The sequence below is a fragment of the Schistocerca gregaria genome, chromosome 6, assembly GCF_023897955.1.
Source record: "Schistocerca gregaria isolate iqSchGreg1 chromosome 6, iqSchGreg1.2, whole genome shotgun sequence".
In the NCBI taxonomy this organism is placed as follows: domain Eukaryota; kingdom Metazoa; phylum Arthropoda; class Insecta; order Orthoptera; family Acrididae; genus Schistocerca; species Schistocerca gregaria.
Window position 1 is genome coordinate 431,790,290 of NC_064925.1, and position 26,746 is coordinate 431,817,035.

General features: G+C 41.0%; 1 protein-coding gene across 1 annotated transcript in view; it reads right to left on the reverse strand.

Moving 5' to 3' along the window:
* The window catches only part of LOC126278901 (neural-cadherin-like), a 794,973-nt gene that overhangs the window by 158,658 nt on the left and 609,569 nt on the right, over positions 1-26,746 (reverse strand). The window contains exons 5-6 of the mRNA XM_049979176.1: positions 25,739-25,925; positions 13,756-13,989 (exon numbers count right to left, since the gene is read on the reverse strand). Of these exons, the coding sequence (XP_049835133.1) occupies positions 13,756-13,989; positions 25,739-25,925 (421 nt within the window). The remainder of the gene's footprint in view (positions 1-13,755; positions 13,990-25,738; positions 25,926-26,746) is intronic.

The following is a 26,746-nucleotide window of genomic DNA, read 5'->3' on the forward strand; positions in this document are numbered from 1 at the left end:
AGAGAGAGAGAGAGAGAGAGAGAGAGAGAGAGAGAGAGAGAGAGAAACTTCCACGTGGGAAAAATATATTGAAAACAAAGAGATTCCAAGACTTACCAAGCAGGAAAGCGCTGGTAGACAGGCACAATAAATAAAACACACACACAGAATTTCGAGCTTTCGCCACCGACGGTTGCTTCTTCAGGAAAGAGGGAAGGAGAGGGAAAGACGAAAGGATGTGGGTTTTAAGGGAGAGGGTAAGGAGTCATTCCAATCCCAGGAGTGGAAAGACATGGTTGATCTGACCTTACCTTACATCGAGAAGTATTACATTTTTAAATTTCAACAAAAGTGTTTTACTTTTTCATTCATTCATCAGATTTCCCTGCTTGTTCAAGACCAGTCCACCAAATCAAACCCTTATATATAAGGGTTGTTATCTAGCAGTTGTTGTCAACAACAAACATTATAGTGATGGATCGACCTATGAGGTTTGATTTGGTGGACTGGTCTTGAACAAGCAGGGAAATCTGATGAATGAATGAAAAAGTAAAACACTTTTGTTCAAAGTTTAAAGATGGAATACTTCTCGATGTCAACAATTATAAAAAAGCTAGTTACACAATGCATGGACAACAATGAATCAATCTGGTTCATGGGGGGAGATCTGGTATGAAGAGAGTGAAATCAGATTTAGTTGACAAAATAATGCATGAAAACAGCTGCACAAGTAAACAAGCCATTGCCTTAAGTGCCTACACACAGGGAAACTAGTAAAAGATGCCAATTCCAACAGATTAGGCCCAACTCTAACAATACAGAAGAAGTACTCAACACAAAGGTGGAAGTTCTTTTACCATGTAAACGAACTAGTTTTAAAGATGCTTTACCTGATAATGTATGCAACAATAACTTCATTACACTTTTGGACATTGTAGATCTATCTAGAAGAATTATCAACAAGCTATATGATACTCAAATTCTATTAGAAAGTATGAAACAGTCATTATAAGTAATATGTCTGAATGGACATTGGCTTAGAACTAAAAATATCAATCTTCTCAACAGACTTCCAGGGTATAAACTGGCCACCAGCTTTTGGCAGAACCAACAGGTATGGAGGCTCTTGCAAAGTTGACTATGCAATCCATAAACTATGAAATCAGATAGAATTCTAACCATCTTAATGAAGAATGTACTTTTTAAAGTTGTTGTATAGAACTTAAAGAGTACAACATGTCAGTCATCAGGATATATCACATCCCTGGGTACCATATAAGCTCAGTGTTCTTCAATAAATTTGAAACTGAAAAACTGTGTAAGAAACTAGTTATATGTCCTGACTTCAATGTAGATGTAAGAACTGATGACAAATTTGATTTACATTTAAAGAATCTGATAGCCACAGATGGACTAAATTTAAATTTTGGCCAAAGCACAAGAGTTACAGCAATTACTTCAACATGTATTGATAATATTTTAAGTAGTTATAATTACAGTGCCAAGACAAATGTGTTTCAGATTTAGGAGTATCAGACCATGCAGCACTATTTGTGTCATTATCACAATTAAATTTAGGCTGCACAACAAACAGTTATAGGAACTTCAGCCAAGAAAATATGGAAGTATTTGTTAAAAAACTAAGCCTCACAGTATGGTCAGTCAGCAAACACACCTCAACATATGACAACTACAATAACTTTCAACCGAATTCATGAGCATATTCAATGAATGCTTCCCTTTTGTAACACTACAGACTGAGTCTCAGGAAAGCAGATTATGGTAAACAAAAGGAATCAGAGGGCTAGCATTAAGAAGAGGAAACCACATATGGAAGCAAAAGTTAATTGAATTCCTGAATTTCTTAAATATGTAAGCAAATACAAAAAAAAATCTGACAAAGTAGCTAAACTAGTAAAGCACAATGCAAACAATTCAGTCATTTTAAAAGTAAAAAACAAATCCAAAGCTGTTCGGTCTGGTATACGAAGTGAGGTTGGCAGTGAGATGGAGACAAAATGTCTATCTAAACTATTGATAAATAGTAGGACAGTTATAGATACCAGGGCCATATGTGAATCCTTCAATAATTTCTTCATTAGTTGTAACAAAATTGGTGACTGCTCACTGTCAAGTACAGCTACTAGTGTGGCAGACAGAAATTGCTTGGGTTTTAAATTTTCACCTGTTTTAAGTTCTGGTGACATTAAAATCATACTGTTCCTAAAAATTTAAGCTCATTGGGATGGGATAAGGGTCCCAAAAGAATAATAAAATCAGTATGTCATATAACTGCACATCCACTCTCCCTCATAATCAACCAGTCTTTCGAAGAAGAATGTTTTTCACATCAGTTAAAATATGCTGGAGTTCTGCCAATTCATGAAAAGGGCAGACAAGATGAAATGGGAAACTATAGATGTATCTCATTGTTACTTCAAAAAAAACATATTTGAGAGAGCTACATGTGACCAGATAGAAAACTATAATTCATCCCACAACATTATTTCATGGAACAAGTACGTTTTCAGGAAAGGCTACGGTACAACCCAACAATAAATGAATTGGTCACCAAAGTTAATAATAGCCTTGATAATAGAATGTGTGTATCAGGCATCTTCTGCAAGCTTACCAAAGCGTTTGACACTAAACCATGACCAGCTTCTTCAAAATTTGCCAAACTATGGTTTTCAAGGAAAATCTCTTAGTTGGATGTCATCATACTCGGCAAACAGAAAACAAAGACTACTTGTTAATTACAGCGGCACGAGATTCCTATCCGGCTGGAAACACATACAATTAGGTGTCCCACAAGGCTTGATATTAGGGACACTACCATTTTTTTTATTATATGGTATCAATGATATGCCATGCCAGGTTGAGTCAAATATCACCCTTTGTGCAGATGATTCAACAGCGATAGTCTGCTGTAAAACCAATGAAGACTTAATCTGCCATACGAAGCAGATACTTGGGGAGGTGGAGGCATGGGTAAAAAATAGTAATTTGAAATTAAACTTCATTTCATCATGAAACAATCAGCGTGATATACAAGTAAAGTTAGCTATATGGACAAAAAATGTGTGGTGGCCGCACCATTCAAATGCGCGAAGGGCTGAACTACGGCGTAGCCGACACAAGTAAATGACGCACAGCATTCATGAGTGAAGCTATACTATTACACCGAATTTTGGCAATGATGCATCCGTACCAGACCGCACGGGACAAAGCAGGCGGACAGTGCAAGCTGGTCAAAGTGACGCTACACACATCTCCAGCCGCTGACCACATGTATCAAGTTAATGTGACTCCCCCGCAAACGCGTATGCACAATCTTAAATGCAGTTGCCTGTTTCGCAGTGTGCACTCTTCCGTTTGGCAGTGCCCTTCTCCCTTTTGTGGACATCATGGTGCCTCCGGTCGTGCCAGGAGCTGAACATTCGGTCATGCAGCTTTTGCCTCCCTTGGTCCACGCAGTCATGCCACGGCTCAACACTGGAGTGTATACCCCCTGGGATCGGTGACTGACCCATACCGCTAGTACAATGTGCCTGTACGGATGGGCATTAGTGATGAATTGTATTTGTAACTTAGTGTAAGACTTGTGAAGAATGAATGTGTCATGACCTAAACTGCTCTAGTCATTTCTGGCACCAAACCTCCCCCTTGAACATGGGCATGGCAATAAAGCTGGTTCGCAGCACATTAATGACTGTAAGCAGTGATACCGCACGTCTCCACTTCACTGGTGACCCTGATGTGATCTGAGGCTAAAAACAGGTGGTGATAAACGTACGCCGGTATGAGGGACGTGGAACTGTGGGTAGGCTGGCACGTACACGCCCGTGCCCAAACAGTGCTCCATAGTAATAAGCTATTTATTTTTTAACAAACTCCTTTGTTTGTATTGGTTTTGTGTGTTTATGCTCCCTTCGCGAACTGACTAGTGTTATTCTTTTTTGTGTGTTTTCCTTTGTCATTTGTGTTATTTTCATTGTGTCCTTTCCCCTTGTGTGAGAACTTGACTCTAAGCTAAGATGACGACATTAGAACAGTTGCAAAAGACTGTTGAAAACCTGTTCACATACAACAAGGGGCTGGAGAGTGAGCTACAAGCACAGACTTCACAGGCGGATGTTGTGTAGCCACAGACAGCCCAGGACAATTTTGAAGTGCAAATCCCCACCCCACCAACGCCTCCTACAGTCGCCGGAGCGCCCACAAGCACCGGATCAGGTTGCCTCTCTTTTGGCCCGGCAACCCTCTAATGTGGTTCAGCCAAGTGTAGGTGATCTTTAGGAGCAACCATGTAACCTGCGACCTGGCAAAATTTGGACATGTAGTGAGCCAGCTCGACCAGAACAATGAGGCAAAAGTGCAGGATATAATCACTGCCCTGCCAACACACTCATCCTACAAACAGTTCAAGAAAGAGCTGATCTGGCGGATCTCCATGTCCGACGAACAATGAGTGCAACAACTGCTGCGGCAAGAAGAATGTGGTGACCAGAGGCCCCCACAGTTCCTGCACCACCTGCAGAATGTTGCGCAGGCCAACATGGTGCCAGATTCACTGTTACACACTATCTGGGTGTGCAGACTCCCAGCTCAGGTGCAGGCAGTGATAGTAGCACAGACAGAGACGCAGCTGGATGCCATCACTAACTTGGCCAACCGGGTGCACGATGTGTACCTAGCACCATGGCTGCAGCATCTTACGACACCATCCCCCCACCTCCGTGGTGGTGCGCGCCTCCCGCACCCACATTGGATGCCGACCTGCACCAGATAGTGCAAAACTTGATGGCACAGGTGGCAGCTCTCTTCACGCAAGCCGACAGGTTGGCGCGGTCGCAGCAAGAGGGCAGTACGCATCACAGCGGCAGCAGACCAGGCAGTGCAGTTTGCACAGAGGGCAACACAGCAACAGCCACTCAAACATACCCCGCAGACATCAGAGCATGCACAAAGCGGCTACTGCTGGTACCACATCCATTTCAGCAATGAAGCAACCAGGCGCCCCACTTCTTGCTTGTGCCCAAAGGCCAGCTGAGACCTAAGGGCACCCAGCTGCAGTACAATATCGAAGTACCTGTTTGTTGCAGAACGGGGTGTGGGCGTGAGGTATCTTCTTGACAAGGGTTCAGAGCTTTTGATATTCCCCCGTTCTATGTTACAAGACTGCAGCTGGGTCGAGGCACTCAGCCTCACAGCAGCGAACAATTCAGCTATTAAAACTCACGGCTCACACAGCTGCAATTTAGATCTAGCTCTATGCCTCACATTCTTGTGGAGTTTTACTATGGCCAATGTCAATGAACTGATTCTGGGCGCGGACTTTCTCGGCCACTATGGGCTGCTAGCCGACATCGCAAATGCCCAGCTCATCGATGCAGCAACAAATTTAAAGATAGCAGGACAGCCCCGGCAGGCCACATTCTACAGTGTTAAACCTGTGAAGTGCCCTGGACCTTATGCTGACATACTTGAAAAATTCCCTGACCTCACCCACCCAGCTGGTGAACCAAGAGACATTAAACATTTGACGATGCACCACATAATAACCACACTCAGAACCCCCAGATTGTGTCGCCCACCTCGAATAGCGCCTGATAGACTTGCAGCAGCAAAGGAAGAGTTCGAGGCCATGCTGCGGCAAGGCATAGTTTGACCATCGAGCAGCCCATGGTCATCAGCATTACATTTAGTACCAAACAGAGACAATTTGTGGCGCCCACGGGAGGGGGGGGGGGGGGGAGAGGCTATCGCGGCCTTAATTCGCGAACAGTGTTGGACCAATACCCAGTCCCACACCTTCAAGACTTCAGTTATGCTTTGACGGGCTGGGCGGTGTTCAGCAAGGTGAATTGCGCAAAGGCGTACATCCAAATTCCGGTGGCGCCCAAAGACATTGAAAAAACAGCTATCGTAATGCCCTTTGGGCTTTTCGAAAGCTTGTTTATGACTTTCGGTCTTCGGAGTGCTTCCCAGACTTGGCAGCCATTCCTGGATGGCGTCTTTCGAGGCTTGCCATTTAGTTTCACGTACCTCGACAATGTCCAGTCGCCTGAGCCCCACAGCCACCACCTAACGACCGTCTTTCAGTGCCTGAGTGAAGCTGACATTATTATTCATCCAGCAAAATGCAAATTCGGTGTGATGGAAATCGAGTTCCTTGGTCATTTAATTACCCCCACCGGATCGACACCACTATTGGAAAAAGTCCAAGGGATACTGAACATGCCACGTCTGCAGACACACAAAGAATTACGCCATTACCTTGGCATGTTGAATTTTTATCATCAACACCTGTCCAAAGCTACTGCTGTGCAAAAGCCATTGACTAAGGCATCACACGGTCCTACCTCAAAGGGAAAGACCCTTGTGAATTGGACGCACGCAATGGAACAGAGTTTCATGGACTCAAAACGGAATCTCGCAGAAGTGACGTTGCTTGCGCACCCTGTACATGACGAGGTACTTGGCTGTAGTCATGAATGCCAGCCAGGCCGCCATCGGTGTGGCGTTACACAGGCAGGTCGGCGGGAGCTGGCAGCCTCTCGCTTTTTCTCTCAGAAGCTATCCGAATCGCAACGTGCTTGGAGTACTTACGACCGAGAGTTGCTTGCTGTTGATGCAGCAGTGAAATATTTCCGATCGTCCGTAGAAGCCCGACAATTTGTCATTTTCACTGACCACAAACTGAGTATTCACGCGTTCCAGAACAATCACACTAAGTGTTCACCGTGCCAACCCCTGCAATTACAGTATGTTTCCCAATTCACGACAGACATCCGACACATTTCGGAGATAGACAATATCATCGCTGATTGTTTGTCCCGAGTGTGTGCCATCATCTCACCTCCTGTGAACTTTGAGGACGTCGCCCAAGTACAGAAGAGTGACGAAGAACTGCACTACTTCCGATACGACACTTCCAGCAGCCTGCAACTAGAGCTGCTGCCTGTCCCCGGCTTTGCCCGGAAGATTTGGAGTGACATCTCAACCAGCACGCACTGACCGTTCATTCCATAGAAATACCGGTGCAGTGCCTTCGACCATGGCCAAGGAATGTCACACCCTGGCACCAACACCACTATGACGCTTGTGGCTGCACATTTCGTCTGGCTCAGGCTTTGGAAGGGCTGCCGTGAATGGGCGTGCACTTGCATTGCATGTCAGCGCGCCAAAGTCGGGAGGCACACCCACGCACAACTCCCCTGACACGACACGCTGATTTGCGCACGTTCACATGGACCTTGTTGGCCCACTTCCTCTCTCTCAAGGCAAGCGGTATCTCTTAACTACGATGGGCTGCTTCACTTGTTGTGCGGAAGCAACACCTGTCACAGACATCACCGCCGAGACCGTTGCCACTGCATTCGTCAACACCTGGGTGGTATGCTTCAGATGTCCCAGTGATGTCACAACTGACCACGGCCACCAGTTTGATTGGACATTGTTAACGCCTGTCGCCAGACTGTGTGGCATCTGATTACACAGGACACCACGCTACCATCCGGTGTCGAATGGCATGGTCGAATGGCTCTGCAGGACTCTGAAAGCTGCCCTAACTTGCCACAACACCTCATGGCCAGAGGCACTCCCATTGGTGATGCTCGGCCTGTGAGTAACGCCGAAGGAGGAGATCGGTGCATCACCTGCTGACCTTGTTTATGGACAACCTCTGACAGTCCTGGGCGATTTTGTCGAAGAAGTACCACTCCTACATGACGCCGCAGCACCCACTCTGGCATCACAACTGCGCACTCACATGGGCGGCCTCCAAGCGCACACACCAACGCAGCATGGCACTGGGTAGGTATTTGTGTATGCCGACCTGCTGCACTGCACGCATGTCATGTTGCATGCTGACACAGTACTGTCACCTCTCTGGCCGTCCTACTGTGGACTGCACCACATGATCACCCGAGGAGACTCAACGTTGTTCATTGAGAGCAACGGGAAGCTGTCTATAGTGTCAATCGACGGCGTCAAGCCAACTTACATCTTACCCACTCAGGCAGCCACACATTTCTTCGGCCCAGCAGAAGATCTGATTACAGACAACATTTCCTCTGCCAGCGGTCAGACGCAGCCCGCACCATTAGTCGATGGTGACGCACAGCTGCAGCCTACTGTAATCACACTGCCACCTGCGCCTCCTACCACCCCACCCAGATAGCTGGCATGGCCTCCTGGACCACACCCACCACAGACGCATTGGCCACACCCACCACAGCCACCAGCAGGCTACATCACGCCCCCAGCCACCATGTCCAATTCAAACAACTGTGCTGCATCGCCAAAGTGCCATGCCACTCAAAACATGCGACAGAGCCACCAAACGCTCTTAGAATCCGGCGCCTACAAGCTGCTGTTGAGGCCAGATCAGCATCCTCGCCAGTTTACTGTATTCGCATTGCTGTCGAACTCCGGACATCATGCTCCACACCACCCGGCTTGTCCATAGCAGCTCCTGGACCTGTGTTAGAGTCCCGACGGTACTGCACTCACACGTATTCTCCGAACCTCCATTGTGTTGAGTGTCGAGGTTGGTTCAAGTGCTGTGATGTGTTCCCATGACTGAGTCACTCGGTGAACTTGTGGAATGGTGAAACGTATGAACAATTGGACTTGCCAGTCTCCACTCAACTCTGAACAACGTATATAGTGAACTTTTTCTGCAGCTCTTGTGAATATTTGGCGTTGTTATTAAAATGTCAGTGCCTTCAAGACGTCATACCAAACGACCTGCAGCACATGCCTTCACCACACATTGCTATGGATGGTTGTAGACAGTACCTGCCACTGCTGTCACTAGCCGACTGTAGGAGGACACGCCCACCACACACATGCGGGTCCGACGTGCTGACGTCAAGGGCCATTGCCCTTCCAATGCTGACGGACGCCTGCCATCAATGCCGCACTGTCATCACGCAGTCGCGAACTTTAAACACATGTGCGCCACAGAAAGATCACCTTGTTTTTGCTGCTAAGAGCTCCACTCTCCAAGGGGAATCTGTGTGGTGGCCCCATAGTTCAAATGGACAAAGGGCTGAACTATGGCACAGCCAACACAACTAAGCGATGCCCAGCAATCACGAGTGCAGCTATAGCATTACGCCAAATTTTTGAAATGGTGCATCGCGCACTGGACCACACGGGACAAAATAGGTGGACAGTGTGAGTTGGTCAACGCAACATGACACACGTCTCACTTCCATGTGCGTCAAGTTAACGTGTCTTCCGCACAAATGTGTACACACAGTCTTAAACGCAGTCGCCCATTCCGGAGTGTACACCCTTCAGTTTGACAGTGCCTTTCTTCCTTTCATGGACATCACGGCACCTCAGGTCACACCAGGAGCTGAGCATTCAGCTTTTGTCTCACTCGGTGCATGCAGTCGCGCCACAGCTCATCACTGGAGTGTATACCTTCCAGGATAGGTGATCAAGGTGTACTGCTAGTGCAACACACCTGTACGGATGGGCACTAGGGGTAAATTGTATTTGTAACTCAGTGTAAGACTTGTGAAGAATAAATGTATCTTGACGGAAACTGCTCTAGTCATTTCCGTCACCAAGCCTCCCCCTTGAACCTAATGCGTGGGTACAGCAATAATGGCAGTTCACTGCACATTAATGACTGTAAGCGATGACACCACACATCTCTGCTTCAAATGGACATTGCAAGCTGTGGCAAATTCCTTGGTGTGTTAATAAATAAAAGTATGTTGTAGAGTGATCATGTAGATAACATTCTTAGTCAACTGAACAGTCTTGTGTATTTCATGAATGTCTTACCTAGAGTCACTGACTTGGCAGTTAAAAAATTGTATATTACGCATATTCAGCAGTTAAGTACAGCATTATTTTCTGGGGGTCTGAGAACACTAATTTCCTCAAAACCTTCAGACTAAAAAAAAAGATCATCTGAGCCATAGTGAGTGCTAAAAAGAATCAACACTGCATACCTCTATTTGAAAAAGTAGGTCTCTTGTAATATTTTAAAAGTAAATGCTGGTACAGTGTAAGAGGATTTCTTGAATGATGGACATGTTATATAGTATCTTTCTAAAAAGTAACACCATCTATATTGTAACTGTAGATTTAAAAAAATGATAATTTGTAAAGTAACAGATATGTACTGTCATTTTAGATTAGTTTATTAGTCTGTATGTTAGTCTTAAAATTGACAAGTCATGTACATCACAATCTCTGATTGTATGAGGCATGTTATGTGATAATAAAAATTTGATTTGATTTGATGTTTATTCTACAGAAAGCTACAACATGAATACTGTATAAAATTGTTAACCGATAACATCTTGCAGAAGCCTCTTCAGAGACCTCAGGATTCTTACACTTACATGGCAATACATATATTTGCAAATAGTATTTGTGGTTAGTAGCAAGAGTGAATTTAAGATGAACACAGCTGTTCAAAACCACAAATCTTGAAGTACAAATAATTTCCACATTAGACTATGCAGCCCCCTCCAACATTCAGAATGGAGTTTTATATTCTTGGATCACCCAACTACTGAACACACTGTCCACCTAAAGTTAAAAGTAAAGTAGGAACCAACCTAACCTCAAAAAAATATAAAAAGAAAGAAGATCCAATGTAGCAAATGAACAATGCTTCACTTTAAAGACTGCTTTACTTCCTGCACCATCTGGATCCTTCCTTCCAACACCAATTTTTGTAGATGACACAAATGGGAACTCTCCCTGCAACACATCTTGCATTCCCATTAACCTACTGGCCTCAACCTTCTCTTGTCCCTATCCTTCACCTACCTATCCCCTTCCCTGCTCCCACTCCAGCATTACACAGCCATCTAGTCCACCAACGCAAACATTTTTTTTCCTCTTCTCTACTTCGATTCTTTTTTTGCTCGGCCCCCTCCCCCTTCTCCTTTTTTGCTCTACCCCCCACCAACCTCTCCATCCCTCCTGACTGCACCTAGCAGCCCCACCCTGTCCCCACCACATTCCTTCCATGTTCCAACAAGAATGACTACACCTTCTCCCACCCTTATCCTGCTATATCTTCTCCTCCCCACCTCATGCCACCTCCTTACCCCCTTTCCCTCTCCAACACTCACACCAGACTGCTTCTCCCATCAGGTACAGTTGAAATCCATAGTCCAGTCAGAGACAATGGTCATGTGTATGTGAATTGTGCATGTGTGAATGTGAATGTGCATGTGTTCTCTGCTTTGGAAGAAGGGTGTTGGTATGAAAGCTTAAATGTATAGCAGTCTTTTGATTGTTATTGTCTGTTACTTAGTGTCTCCTCTTTAATGTGTGTATAATTTATCCTTTTCATAATATTACAGTTAAAATGCTTTGTTTGAAGAACTAGGTCATAATGGCAGCTGAATAGTAAAGATGAAGGAGCAGTGGTTTTTTTTTTAAATTTTTTATTTTATTCGTTTATTTTTTTCAAAGCAACTGTTTATGAAGTAATCTAAAAATAATTACATAATTCCATCGTTCAGCCACTTGCTTAAAGTCCTTCTCAGTAGAAGGAACCCAGCTCTGGAATAAACTCTCGCACTATATTAGAGAACTAAATAACATCTCCAGCTTCAGAAGAAAGTTAATGGCATATCTACTGAAGCAACAATAAGGATTACAATTGTCCCTGCATGCAATCGTTACCCTTGTACATTGCTCTTTCCAACCCGAGCTTCCTCATTTCCCATTATTCTTAGCTAATGTGATTTCCCTAAATCGTTTCAGGCAAATGCCGGGATGGTTCCTTTGAAAGGGCACAGCCGATTTCCTTCTCAATCCTTCCCTAACCCCAGCTTGCACTCCGTCTCTAATGACCTCGTTGTCGACGGGACGTTAAACACTAACCACCACCACCCCTCTTAGCTAATGCAGTCTCATTAAATTTCTTTTCTCCAGAACTTGCTACACCAGAAAAAATCTATTTTGTGCACCCATAAATTCTTCTTACATCTGCCACTATGATTTTCATACTCATCATCATCATCATCATCATTATTATTATTATTATTATTATTATTATTATTATTATTATTATTATTAATTATTACTATTACCACTATTAGTGACAGCAGCTGCAGTAGTACAGGGACTGTCAGTATTAACTTACACTCTCACTTCTGACACTCAAATAATTTTAATACTAGTTGTTGTATTAAAATTGTTATTTCTAAGGTAACTGTGATGTAAAAAAAGCTACGGTATTTGTGAAATCCTGGACCAATGTGAGAAAGGGCTTGGTGGTCCTAATCAGATCAGGTTATATAAATACAAATAAATAAATAATTAACAGTTTTAATAAATTAGTACTAGTCATAACTGCTATTAGTATACTTTACAGAAATAGCCAGCAGCATTTTCTTCTGCCTGTAAATGTGTAACTTGATTCATTTCATATCCCTGAAAATTCTCCTTCATGATGAGACTGGCAGCACAGATTGCATGATGAATGAACTAATGAATGATGATGGCAGTAGAACCAAAATAAAATGTGACTAAGACTGTGAATTTCATTACTAAAATTAGTAACATAAGTTAAGACTTCTGAAAATACTCCAAACCAAATAATAGACAAAACAGGCATTTACTTTCATTGTAAAACCTTAACATAACATAAGCAATTTGAGTACATCTCCAAACATACATATTTGATGACTGCATGAAACATAGTACCACCTGAATTAAAATCTGGTTCCTGGTTATGAACCACATCATGATGCCACTGAAACATGTACTACAGGATCTGACAAATGGTTAATGAATCCATGTCATTTAACTGAGTATGCAAAAGAGAAATTTATGAAAGTTGTGTAATGTTCTAGGTCTGTTGCTGTTGTTTCGGCTTGAAGCATTTAGTCTTGCTAATGATAAAACAAAATCAGATTCTCATTATAATATTTTACACAATAGCAGGTTTGTAACACTGTGTCAACAGTGTGGAATTAAATAATTTATTTATCACCATGATAATGTTACAATATACAAAGCAAGTACCATTACGTCATGATTTTAAAGAAACAACTTGGATTTTACTGAATTGACATGTTCTGTGTTACAGGTTCACCCAGCAAGCATGAAAGTATCATGGAGATGCTCAGCTATGCTCTTACGGCAGATGCTGCAAGAGAGGCATCCTCCAGTTTCCTGCTGAAATGTGAAAGCACACATTCTCATGAGAGTCAACCAATATATTGCTTCCTCCTATGTATATCTCATGAAAAGACTGTGAAAACAAAATTAGAGAGATTCCAGCAATGATGGAGGCTTAGCAGTAATTGCTCTTCCTGTGAACCATTAGTGACTGGAATGGAAAAAGGGGGGGGGGGGGGAGTGACAGTGGTACACAGAATACCCTCCACCACACACTGTAAGTTAGCTTGTAAAGTATAGTTGTAGATGCAGATGTAGAAAGTGTTGGCTTGAATCCCAATAATCATATACAGGATGAATTGAGGTGTCGGACAAAAGTTCCCCAAAATTCTAGCATCAACAACAGACAGTGGTTTAGAAAAATTAAACAAATTCCACTTTCATTGTTTCAGAATTGAGCAAAAAAAAAAAAAAAAAAAAAAAACTAGAATGGAGACTGAACATTCTGGAAATAGTGTCATGTGGTCTCAAATGATGCTAGTTACTGGAATGATGTCTTTGAAAGGAACATCAATCAGTTTCCAGGATTTTTGGTCATGTACTATATGTTGAGCAGTGTTAAATAAATCTAGTACATATGGCCATTTCTCTGTACATCACCTTTGAGTCCTCCACCATCTACAGCAACAACTTGTATGGCATAGTCAGCTGTGCGTTCACGGTCCAAGCAGCATATAGCAGTTCTGATGACACCAGTTTCAGGATCAACCTCAAATATTGGTCTTCCTGTGTCTTCATCAACAACATTTTTTTCGATAGTGTACAGTATCTTTGCATTAGTTCCTTCATCTGGGTCATCATAATCAACTGCTGTCATGTTTGCTACTATTTCACCTGCACACAAAACAGAAACCATTGGAGAATTTGCACAGAAAGCCTGATGGTCTGTAAAATTAGACACATTCATTTTTGGTTAAACTTAGTTTTACTGATTTATCTTATAGTATAGTCTCTTTGTGGAGTATAGTATCTCTAGGTGTTGGAGTGTTCTGCATTTGTCAGCTTCTCACATGAATGAGAGAAGTGGATTAGTGTCGTCTTAACAGCCATGTGAAACATCCCAACACAAGTTTTGCCATAAACAAGGTTGTCCAAGAACACATTCACTTGTTACAAAGGTACTGAGGGTTCAAAGAGGAACTGCAATCCACTGACAAGGCCATGTATTGGTGTGCTTTGTGCATGACTTCCTTGAACTGGTGTGTAGTAGTGAAGTCTGATTTTAGATCTTCTCAACACTCTTAGATCTACAGTATTGAGAATTGGAAATGAAAGTAAGAATGAGGATAATGATTAACTGTCGTCAGGTCAGATCCTCCTAGGAAAAATGAGCAAGACAAAAAGTTATGAGAGACAGATAACCAAGATGGATGCAGTCAAATAGAGTGCAATACATAGACTTGTATTGGCTATTATCAACACAAGAAGTATCTTACATTATACAAATTTGTTTTTATGCTCAACCAGTGATCCACCCTGGCTTTGCATGGGTAGCATTAAATATCTATGGTAGGATGACTTGCATGATACTGTGTTGATTTATACGAATTATAAATAATTCCACAATGGATGCCGCCAATAACATGTAAGTGAAAGAGGAGCACCAGAGCTTGCTGTCAGCTATCAACTGTGTGTTCACAACCTACATAGAACAACAACAACAACAATAATAACAACACAGGCAACAGCAATAGGAACAATAACATTAGACTTCGGCCTTTTAGCCAATGGAGGCTCAGTTATTCCTAACCTGGGTAGAAGCCATATGTCATTTACATGGACTGATGTCAGACATAGAACCATTTACATTGATTATAGCACAGCTGGATTTGAGTCTTATAGAAGAATTGGATGATGCTCTCCACCAACATTCATATGCATTCTTAAAGATGCTTCGCTTCAACATTTTGTGTTACCACCTGAGACACAGCTATACAGAATTATATTAAGTGACACATGTTCCAGTGGTTCCTCTTTACAAGTTCAGTTATTCATTTGCTGCACGCATTGGCATGCAATGAACCCTTGTCTGAGCAATATTTGAAGATTTTTTTGGTTAGAAGATTGCTGCAGAATATTAGGGCTATTTCATACCCTTCACGGAGCTTCCTATTAATGCATTGACATGCAAAGCAGATACTATTACCATTACCTGTACAGACAATAATTCATGTGCAGCAGTTAAAGACATTATGTTGAGAGGCCCTGAACTGTGCATTCAGCCATTTGCAGCAGCAAGGAGTCTGGAGCAGCACATTACTTCACCACAAATGCGTGTGCCACAGATAGAGCCATCTATGAGCAAATTGGTACACGAATTAGCTAGGAAGAGTTCCAGGATACAGAGGCTGGATGATAACAGCAGTTTTCAAGGCTGTAACATAAATGACAAGATTTTAAAAGGTCTTAGACTACAGACACTTTGGTGGGTAGCAAGAAAGTGCTCAAAGCCATGACTATCCAAACACAAAAAACGAATACCAGTACGTGTGCACCCCTCAAGAACACTCAAAAGTGATTCCAGTGCAACACAAAAGCAACAAAGTCTGCTTCTGCAGGCTCAACTAATTGTTTGCAAAAGGACAGAAAATCTGGTGACCTGTTCTTGATTAATAGTAAATTCGATTTAAGTGTATATCCAAAGAGGCAGAACAAACACTGCTCATGTACAACATTTCCACTTCTCTTGACTGCTAACAATTCAATAATAATTGAGAAATTCAGGATGATGGAGTTGAATTTAGAACTGGATGATGACTTCAGCCCTACTTTGACATATATTATTGCGGATGTGAGTGGTCCAATATAGGGGGCCAATTTTCTACATATTTTTTTTTTTGTGATGCTGGGTTTATTAAACTGTTGCTTAATCAGAGTGCCTTTCTCTCCCCTCTTTTCTACTGTGACAGGTTGTAAGTGGTATGATGCTGCTGAGCTACATCATGCGAAGATTTACGGGCTATCCACACCTTCCACTCTGGGTGTCAAGTATTCAGCGTCACAGCTGCCTAAATATATAACGCACACACATGCATTATGCAAGAAGACTTCTCATCCTACATCGCCTGCATTAGTCAGAGCCTCAGAATTAATACAAATGAGCAAAGGATGTAAAGCAAAGATAATACAATGAGTGTTACAAGATAGCAATACTGAACAAAAGAGATACGTTTGCTGCACAATGCGAGTTGAACAAAACAATGGAACTGGTGCGTTGCTTATGGTGCACTGCTACCTCACAGGACTGGGACCAGGCATCTATCCGCATTACCTATGCATGCCGGCATACTTTTGAGTTTTGATGATATGGTCAGACGGTGTATACAGCCAACTCTTGCTAATTCGAGCCTTGATAAACGATATTTCGATAAATCGAAACCTCGATAATTCCAAACGTACTATAAGTAAAGAAATATCAGTGGCAAATGACTACACTCCCCGTAAACGTCAAAAATTTAATTCAGTTTATGCCACTGATATTTCTTTTCTACACGGACAGATAGTGGGCGAGTAGTAGATTGGGGTTTGTGTCGTGTGAACACACCACATTTGCAGCGATCTTTTGCATGTACAGACATCTGCGCCGATGTCTGCGCAGACAGATTGTTGCGTGTGGACCGGGCTTAAGATAGCGGCTATCATTCTGTAATTCGAATTGTTTCATCAACTGTTTTTGTATTTGTTTACTCAAGAGTGAATGAAGGGTTACATTACATAAATTAGTTGTAAAAATAACATCAATGAAGAACAAGTATTTCTGAAGCTGTGGAATTGTTGTTGTTGTTGTCTTCAGTCCTGAGACTGGTTTGATGCAGCTCTCCATGCTACTCTAACCTGTGCAAGCTTCTTCATCTCCCAGTACATACTGCAACCTACATCCTTGTGAATTTGCTTAGTGTTTTCATCCTTTGGTCTTCCTGTACGATTTTTACCTTCCACGCTGCCCTCCAATGCTAAATTTGTGATCCCTTGATGCCTCAGGACATGTCCTACCAACCGATCCCTTCTTCTAGTCAAGTAGTGCCACAAACTCCTCTTCTCCCCAATCCTATTCATACCTCCTCTTTAGTTATGTGATCTACCCACCTAATCTTCAACATTCTTCTGTAGCACCACATTTCGAAAGCTTCTATTCTCTTCTTGTCCGAACTATTTATTGTCCATGTTTCACTTCCATACATGGCTACACTCCATACAAATACTTTCAGGAATGACTTCCTGACACTTAAATCTATACTCGATATTAATGTTAAAAGTGGCATTGATTATTTTAACATAAAACCCATTGAACTGTTAGCTGAAGAGAAAATTTTTGAAGTATCCGCAGTTGAACTCTCTGCATTAAAATTAATAATCATCTGTGTATATAGGAGCCCTGATGGGAACTTAAATGATTTCTGTCACCAACTAGAAACAGTGATCATATGTGGAGATTTTAATATAGATTTTCAAGAAATCTCAAAAGACCAGCAAAGCTTGATGACCCTACTGGAAACATATAACATAAAAACCACCATTGACTCTCCTACAAGAGTTACACCAACAACTAGTACAACAATTGATCAGATATTAATAAACACAAATGTAAATAACAATTTCTGGGCCGGAAATCTTAATACTGGCTTCAGTGATCACTATGCACAGTTTATTGCCTTGCACTACCCAAGTGAAACAACTGAGAAAGAAGATCTTGTAAAAGAAGCAAGGAAATTCACTAACAAACAAATAAACATTTTTGTACTGAGACTAAGTGAAGAAACTTGGTATGAAGTGTATACTTGTGAAAATACTAACAAAAAGTTTGAAAAATTCATGGAAATCTTCATGTCATACTTTGAAGCTGCATTTCCATTAAAAAGGCAAAAATGTCAACCTAACTTCAAAAAGAACAAATGGATTACAACAGGTATTAGAAAATCTTGTGCAGAGAAAAGAAGATTACACACTATAGCAAAGACACAGATCATGCCTCCTGAATTTCATTTGTACCTGAATAATTACAAGAGGATCCTCAAAAATGTTGTAAGAAAAGCTAAAACAATGGCAAATGACAAATACATTGAAAATTCAAAAAACAAATCTAAAGCTATATGGGAAGTTATAAAAAATCAAACAACAAGTGAAACTAAACAATATAAAAATATGAACTTATGTTATGAAGGACAAATGATTTCTTGCCCAACAGAACTTGCAGGGACCTTCAACAAATATTTTGCAAACGTAAGTGAACAGTTGGTGAGTGGACTGGAAGAACACAACAAAATATCACCTCCACCATGCAATAGTGTGAGGAATGTGTCTACATCTTTGTTTCTTTCACCCACAAATTCTGAAGAAATTTTATCAGTTATAAAAACCTTGAAAACAGGGTACTCATGTGGAATTGATGGAATACCAGATGCAATTATTAAAAAATGCTGTCTTGCCTTAGCTGCACCCTTGACACATTTGTGCAACAGCTCACTGGCATCAGGAACCTTCCCCTCATGCTTGAAAACAGCAAAGCTGAAACCACTGTTCAAAAAAGAAAAATCAGAATGTGTTTCAAATTATAGACCAATAGCCCTACTGCCTGTATTTTCTAAAATTTTAGAAAAAGTTTTTTTATAAGAGATTGTCTGATTTCCTAAATAAAAATAAAATTCTATCTCCTTCACAACATGGCTTCAGGAAAGGCTATTCAACTGAAAGTGCAATATTTGAATTTCTTAATGAAATCTATGCTAAACTGGATGCAAGTGAGTTTGTGACAGGCATATGTCTTGATTTATCTAAAGCTTTTGACGTCATTGACCATAATGCCCTACTGCAGAAGCTTGACCAGTTAGGAATTAGAGGTATATCCAATGAGTGGCTCAAGACATACCTATGTGGTCGCAAACAGGTGGTTGAAGTGCAATATACTGACCATAAAATAATCAGCTACTTCTATTCCGGATATGAAAATGTGAAATATGGTGTCCCTCAAGGATCAGTATTAGGGCCCATCCTGTTTCTCCTCTATGTCAATGATCTTATATACAACAAGTATTGCCAAACTACCCTCCAATTTGCAGACGATACAAGCTTCCTTATTAGTGGTAAAACAGAAGAAAAACTAAAAGACTCCGCTATACAAACAATGAACAGTGTAGAACAGTGGTTCAGATACAACAAGCTAATTATAAACAAAGAAAAGACAGTAGCACTGAACTTCTGTAATGTAAAAGGAAGACACCACCCAAACATAGAAATATAACTTAGGGACAGAGTTCTTGAAAGTGTTAACAGCACTAAATTTCTGGGACTCTGGCTCCAGAACAACACAAAATGGGTGGTACATATTGAATATTTGCAAAGAAAACTAAGCAAAACCTGTTACATGATACGGATCTTAAAAACTTGTTGCAGCAAAGCCAGCCTATTAAATGTATACTACTTCTATGTGCATTCTGTAATTAAATATGGCATAATCTTCTGGGGTAATACAACAACAGATATTAAACTTTTCAGGATGCAAAAGAGAATACTAAGAATTATTGAAGGGGTAAACAATACGAAATCGTGCAGACCCATATTCAAAAAACTGTCAGTTCTTCCTCTTCCCTGCATTTTTATCTACGAAACATCAGTTTTCATCAAACAATATATTGATAGACACGCAGATATCTTATTAAAAAATGAAGATATACATGCACACAACACAAGGCAAAAATCTGACCTTCATGTGAAACAGGTGGGAACATCATTGTGCCAAAAGGACACACTACATACTGGGATAAAGATTTTCAATAATCTACCTAAACATATTAAATCAATAGGTAAATTCTGTAGTTTAAAGGCTGAAGTAAAGGCATATTTGACTGATCATTGCTTTTACAGTCTGACAGAATATATAAAAGCCAAATAACAAAAATAAAGATGCATTACTAATATTCTACTTTGTATGTTGCCTGTGATGTTTGTTGTATTTAAGAATCTGTGCTAAATAACCTGACTATCTAGTCCTTAGCATTGCAATACAAACTAGATTTTTATCTTGTAAATACCTAACCATGTCCAATATCCTGTGATGTTTGTTGTATTTAAGAATCTGTGCTAAATTACCTGACTATCTAGTCCTTAGCATTGCAATACAAACTGTATTTTTATCTTGTAAATACCTAACCCTGTCCAATATCCTTGTATATATTCTATACATATAGGATTTGAAGCACTAAATAAATAAATAAATAAATAAACAAATTTCTCTTCTTCAGAAACGCTTTCCTTGCCATTGTCAGTCTACATTTTATATCCTCTCTACTTCGACCATCATAAGTTATTTTGCTCCCCAAATTGCAAAACTCCTTTACTACTTTAAGTGTCTCATTTCCTAATCTAATTCCCTCAGCATCACTCGGCTTAATTCGACTACATTCCATTATCCTCGTTTTGCTTTTGTTGATGTTCATCTTATATCCTCCTTTCAAGACACTGTCCATTCCTTTCAACTGTTCTTCCAAGTCCTTTGCTGTCTCTGACAGAATTACAATGTCATCGGCGAATCTCAAAGTTTTTATTTCTTCTCCATGGATTTTAATACTTACTGCGAATTTTTCTTTTGTTTCCTTTACTGCTTGCTCAACATACAGATTGAATAACATCGGGGAGAGGCTGCAACCCTGTCTTACTCCCTTCCCAACCACTGCTTCCCTTTCATGTCCCTGCTAGAAGAGTAGGTTTGCCTTTCCTTAATCTTTCATCTAAGATAAGTTGTAAGGTCAGTATTGCCTCACGTGTTCCAGTATTTCTACAGAATCCAAACTGATCTTTCCCGAGGTCGGCTTCTACTAGTTTTTCCATTCGTCTGTAAAGAATTCGAGTTAGTATTTTGCAGCTGTGGCTTATTAAACTGATTGTTCGGTAATCTTCACATCTGTCAACACCTGCTTTCTTTGGGATTGGAATTATTATATTCTTCTTGAAGTCTGAGGGTATTTCGCCTGTTTCATACATCTTGCTCACCAGATGGTAGAGTTTTGTCAGGACTGGCTCTCCCAAGGCCGTCAGTAGTTCCAATGGAATGTTGTCTACTCCGGGGGCCTTGTTTTGACTCAGGTCTTTCAGTGCTCTGTCAAATTCTTCACGCAGTATCGTATCTCCCATTTCATCTTCATCTACATCCTCTTCCATTTCCATAATATTGTCTTGAAGTACATCGCCCTTGTATAGACCCTCTATATACTCCTTCCACCTTTCTGCTTTCCCTTCTTTGCTTAGAACTGGGTTTCCATCTGAGCTCTTGATATTCATACAATTGGTTCTCTTTTCTCCAAAGGTCTCTTTAATTTTTTTGTAGGCAGTATCTATCTTACCCCTAGTGAGATAAGCCTCTACATCCTTACATTTGTCCTCTAGCCGTTCCTGCTTAGCCATTTTGCACTTCCTGTCGATCTCATTTTTGAGACTTTTGTAATCCTTTTTGCCTGCTTCATTTACTGCATTTTTATATTTTCTCCTTTCATCAATTAAATTCAATATTTCTTCTGTTACCCAAGGATTTCTACATCTTTTTGCAGTTTCTTCAGTTTTAATCTACAGGTCATAACCAATAGATTGTGGTCAGAGTCCACATCTGCCCCTGGAAATGTCTTACAATTTAAAACCTGGTTCCTAAATCTCTGTCTTACCATTATATAATCTATCTGATACCTTTTAGTATCTCCGGGGTTCTTCCATGCATACAGCCTCCTTTCATGATTCTGAAACTAAGTGTTAGCTATGATTAAGTTGTGCTCTGTGCAAAATTCTACCAGGCGGCTTCCTCTTTCATTTCTTAGCCCCAGTCCATATTCACCTACTACGTTTCCTTCTCTCCCTTTTCCTACACTCGAATTCCAGTCACCCATGACTGTCAAATTTTCGTCTCCCTTCACTATCTGAATAATTTCTTTTATTTCATCATACATTTCTTCGATTTCTTCGTCATCTGCAGAGATAGTTGGCATATAAACTTGTACTACTGTAGTAGGTGTGGGCTTCGTATCTATCTTGGCCACAATAATGCGTTCACTATGCTGTTTGTAGTAGCTTACCGCATTCCTATTTTCCTATTCATTATTAAACCTACTCCTGCATTACCCCTATTTGATTTTGTGTTTATAACCCTGTAGTCACCTGACCAGAAGTCTTGTTCCCCCTGCCACCGAATTTCACTAATTGCCACTATATCTAGCTTTAACCTATCCATTTCCCTTTTTAAATTTTCTAACCTACCTGCCCAATTAAGGGATCTGACATTCCACGCTCGGATCTGTAGAATGCCAGTTTTCTTTCTCCTGATAACAGCATCCTCTTGAGTAGTCCCCGCCCAGAGATCCGAATGGGGGACTATTTTACCTCCGGAATATTTTACCCAAGAGGACGCCATCATCATTTAATCATACAGTAAAGTTGCATGCCCTCGGGAAAAATTACGGCCGTAGTTTCCCCTTGCTTTCAGCCGTTCGCACTACCAGCACAGCAAGGCCATTTTGGTTATTGTTACAAGGCCAGATCAGTCAATCATCCAGACTGTTGCCCTTGCAACTACTGAAAAGACTGCTGCCCCTCTTCAGGAACCACACGTTTGTCTGGCGTCTCAAGTGCTACCCCTCCGTTGTGGTTGTACCTACGGTACGGCTATCTGTATCGCTGAGGCACACAAGCCTCCCCACCAACGACAAGGTCTATGGTTCATGGGGGGGGGGGGGGGGGGGGGGGGAGCTGTGGAATGTGAAGTGAAAAAGAAAGGATGTAGCAAAAACTTTCGGAGTTTCGCCATCCACATTGTCAACAGTTCTGAACCAGAAAGATTAGAGTGCTGAAAACCAATCAAACAGAGGAAGGAACCGAACCCGACAACATCGTTTTTATGAAGAACAAGCAGAGCTTGTTCCATTTGCGGCTCAAAACGCGGCAGTTTCGTCATTACAAACATTGCGCATATACATCTTTAGAACAGAAGTAGACGGTGATGTGTTCCATGCTTTAGGCAGATCAGAAATGTGATTGACCAGACAAGCTACTAGGCGTCCGCGTGGGGAAGCATTTGTACTCTATCCCCCTCCTTCCTGCCCACCAGGAAATTGGAATACAGAGTTTTTACTCGTATATTTAGTGAACAGCAATCAATTCACTGGGACATAACAAGTTTTTCGTGTCACCTATAAAATAGCGTTCTTATGGAACGATATATCTCGAAATTGACTATCTCCCCCGCCCCCTTCCTTCTTCCACCTGGAAAAATTTCTGTAGAGGCTCATGGGCACAGTAGAGGTCAATCACAGAAGCAGAAAATGCTAGCTCATCTATTTGCCAAATAAAATTGAAACTTTCTTATGATTGTTTTGAAATTTATATCTGCCTTTTGCTTTAGATGTTAAAAGTAAACGAAAGTTACTAAACATAAACAATAAACTTTCTTTTGTGTTCTGTTTGTTTATTTGTAAGAAAATGTGAATGTTACTGAAACGAAAGTAAGATTTTTAACTTTCAGTTTGGACTTAGACCTTTTCTTGATTCCTGTTTCACCAATCGCAGTTTCGTCAAATCGAAGACTTAATTGCCAGCCATTTTAACAAAACTCAACAAATACAATTTTTTGTTTCAAAATGTGTTTTTTACCGTTTCTTGTACTTAAATACGAACCTCACACAATTGCTAAAAGAAAATACGTCATAGCTGAATATTTGCAGTTGTAATATGCATGTGAATGTAGCCAATTTTCACAAAACTCCACATCTGCATTTTCAACATTCCTTTAAACCCAACTAATCCTTCTTTTACATAAACTTAGAACACAAAATTCAAAAGCTAAATTTAATAGCCTTTACATTCACTTGTGTTTATTGCCAGGTAATCGAAATACATTCTACAATACAAACCAACTGTTTGCTAATAATTTGTTGAACAACAATTCATATTGTTCCACTTAATTCTCTTTGATGTTCAGCCACTGCTTTACTACAATATTAGTAGTTGTTGTAGTACGCTCTTGTTGGAACATCATTTTTAAATTCTGAAACAGCTCAGGGCGTGAAAAGTGCAACAGAAAGCAGGAGTTGTCAACGTCAAAAGACTGGAGTGCATGATTGAACCCTCAAATAAAGATCTGAATATAGATTTGTTGAAACAACAGAGGAAAAACAAGCAAAGCAAGATGTTTTCAAAGATCTTATTCGTTTTAGAATTACCCCGCATGTGAATAAAACAAAAGTTGAACATGATGCATTCTTACTATAATTAGTGTAGACACATTAGGCTTCTGCTCGCCAATTAATATGGAGAGGATGGAAATAATTTTAATTGACTGTAGGCATGCCAAGTAAGAGTTAAATGAGAGGGAATATTTTTGGCTTGTGCTAAACTCCTAAGAGCCGAAAAAGCACGACATTTATGAACCTTTTCATTTTTTCGCTTATAACTCAAAATCAATGTATTCTACAAAAAAAAATCCATAACACCAGCATGAAAGAGCATACAATTTCGTGTAGAATGACCTAGTTACGTGTTACAATCGGTGCAACCGTTTAGCCATAATCGATCGTCAAAGATTGACACATTTCACCAATTTGAAATATTTCAAGTTTGTGATGGTGATCTTCTGACGCAAATCGTTGCAATGACTAGCAGATATTGCTCGAATCAAGACAGAGATAAGTTTATGTGAAGTGCTATAAATATGTGTAAATCACAAATGCCTATCTTTCCCTCCAGTAATAGCGGTTTTATGAACCGAAGCTGGTAGAGGAATAAGTTTGTGTTGGTGCAGCTGGAGGTTTGCAGTGCATTATTTCAAGCACTTGACAGTTTAGACTGTTGCTTCAAGCAAATTATTTTTCCAGTTTGGCGGAAAAGTGATTTTTGATAAGTTTTCAACACCTGTGACTCAAAAGTGGCTACTGCAAGTGAGAAGTGTCATACATGAAAGTTACAGAGCATCAAAAAATGGTTCAAATGACTCTGAGCACTATGCGACTTAACTGCTGAGGTCAACAGTCCCCCAGAACTTAGAACTACTTAAACCTAACTAACCTAAGGACATCACACACATCCATGCCCGAGGCAGGATTCGAACCTGCGACCGTAGTGGTTGCTGGGCTCCAGCCTGTAGTGCCTAGAACCGCACGGCCACTCCGGCCGGCACAGAGCATCAATTTCTGCGTAAAAAGATCTCATGAATTTTAAAACTCCCTCGCCCCTTTGCACAGATACAACTAAAAATGTGAAAGTACTCTAGCGCTAAAAAAGAATCACGCGTAGAAACGTGGATGTGTTGAGTTTTGTAAAAAATTGTAATTTATAATTTTTTTTCTCAGTTAAGGAGATTATATTACTTACAACTAAAAAATATCTCTCCTGCAAAATTTTGTATATGGTGTTTGTTGAGTTTCATTAAAATGGTCCTCAGTTATTCGAAGCTCTTGAAGATACCTTTAATTTTTTGCATTATCGAGAGTCGACTGTGTACTGATGTCGCAAGGAAATAAAAAGATAATTGGTCAGCCACAACATTACCTGCAGGGTCAGTGTAATTTATTCTCAAGCGCTACTTTCTGTTAGTTGGCTTTTGATGCCTCACCGGCGGAGCTGTTCTCGACGACGGAGCCCCAGTAGACGGGCTGCGGGAAGACGGGTGCGTTGTCGTTGACGTCTGAGACGGCCACATGTATGTCAGTGTAGCCAACCTGCCCTTGGCCAGCCTCGTCCTGAGCGAAAGCCGTGAAGCGCCAGTGCGGCCGTCCATCCGGCGGATCGCGGTCCAACGCCTGCAGGGTACAAAACATCCAAAGTTTCACCTGGAATTTTTTAGGGCTAAGAATGGAAAAGAAAACTGAGGATCTATTATATAGCGATCAGTTTGCCTTCGGGAAAGGCAAAGCAATCAGAAAGGCAGTTCCAATGTTGTGGTTGATAATGGAAACAAGACTGAATCAAATCAATACACATTCATCGGATTTATCGACTGGTGGTAAGCGTTCGACAGTGTAAAATGGTGCCAGGAAAATAGCGATAAGCTATAGGGAAAGACGGGTAATGTACAAGAACCAAGAGGGACTAATAAGAGTGTGTTCAAATTAAAAGGAGTGTAAGGCTGGGTTGTATTATTTAACCCCTATTGTCCAATCTATGTGTCGAAGAAGCAATGACAGAAATAAAAGAAAGGTTCAAGAGTGGAATTAAAAGTCAAGATGAAAGGATGTCATTGATAAAATTCGCTGATGACAATGTTATCCACAGTGAAAGTGAAGAAGAATTACAAGATGTGTTGAACAGAATGAACAGTCTAATGAACATAGCATAGCACCATATAGTGATGAGGCACAGGCTGTGGGGAAACCAGAAAAGAAGAGAATAGAAGTCTTTGAGATGTGGTGCTATAGAAGAATGTTGAAAATTAGGTGGACTGATAAGGTAAGGAATGTGGAAGTTCTGCACAGAATCAGGGAAGAAGGAATATATGGAAAACACTGAAAGGAAGAAGGAACAGGATGACAGGACATTTGTTAAGACATTGGGGAATAACTTCCGTGGTACTAGAGGGAGTTGTAGAGGATAATAAGTGTTGAGGAAGACACAACTGGAATTC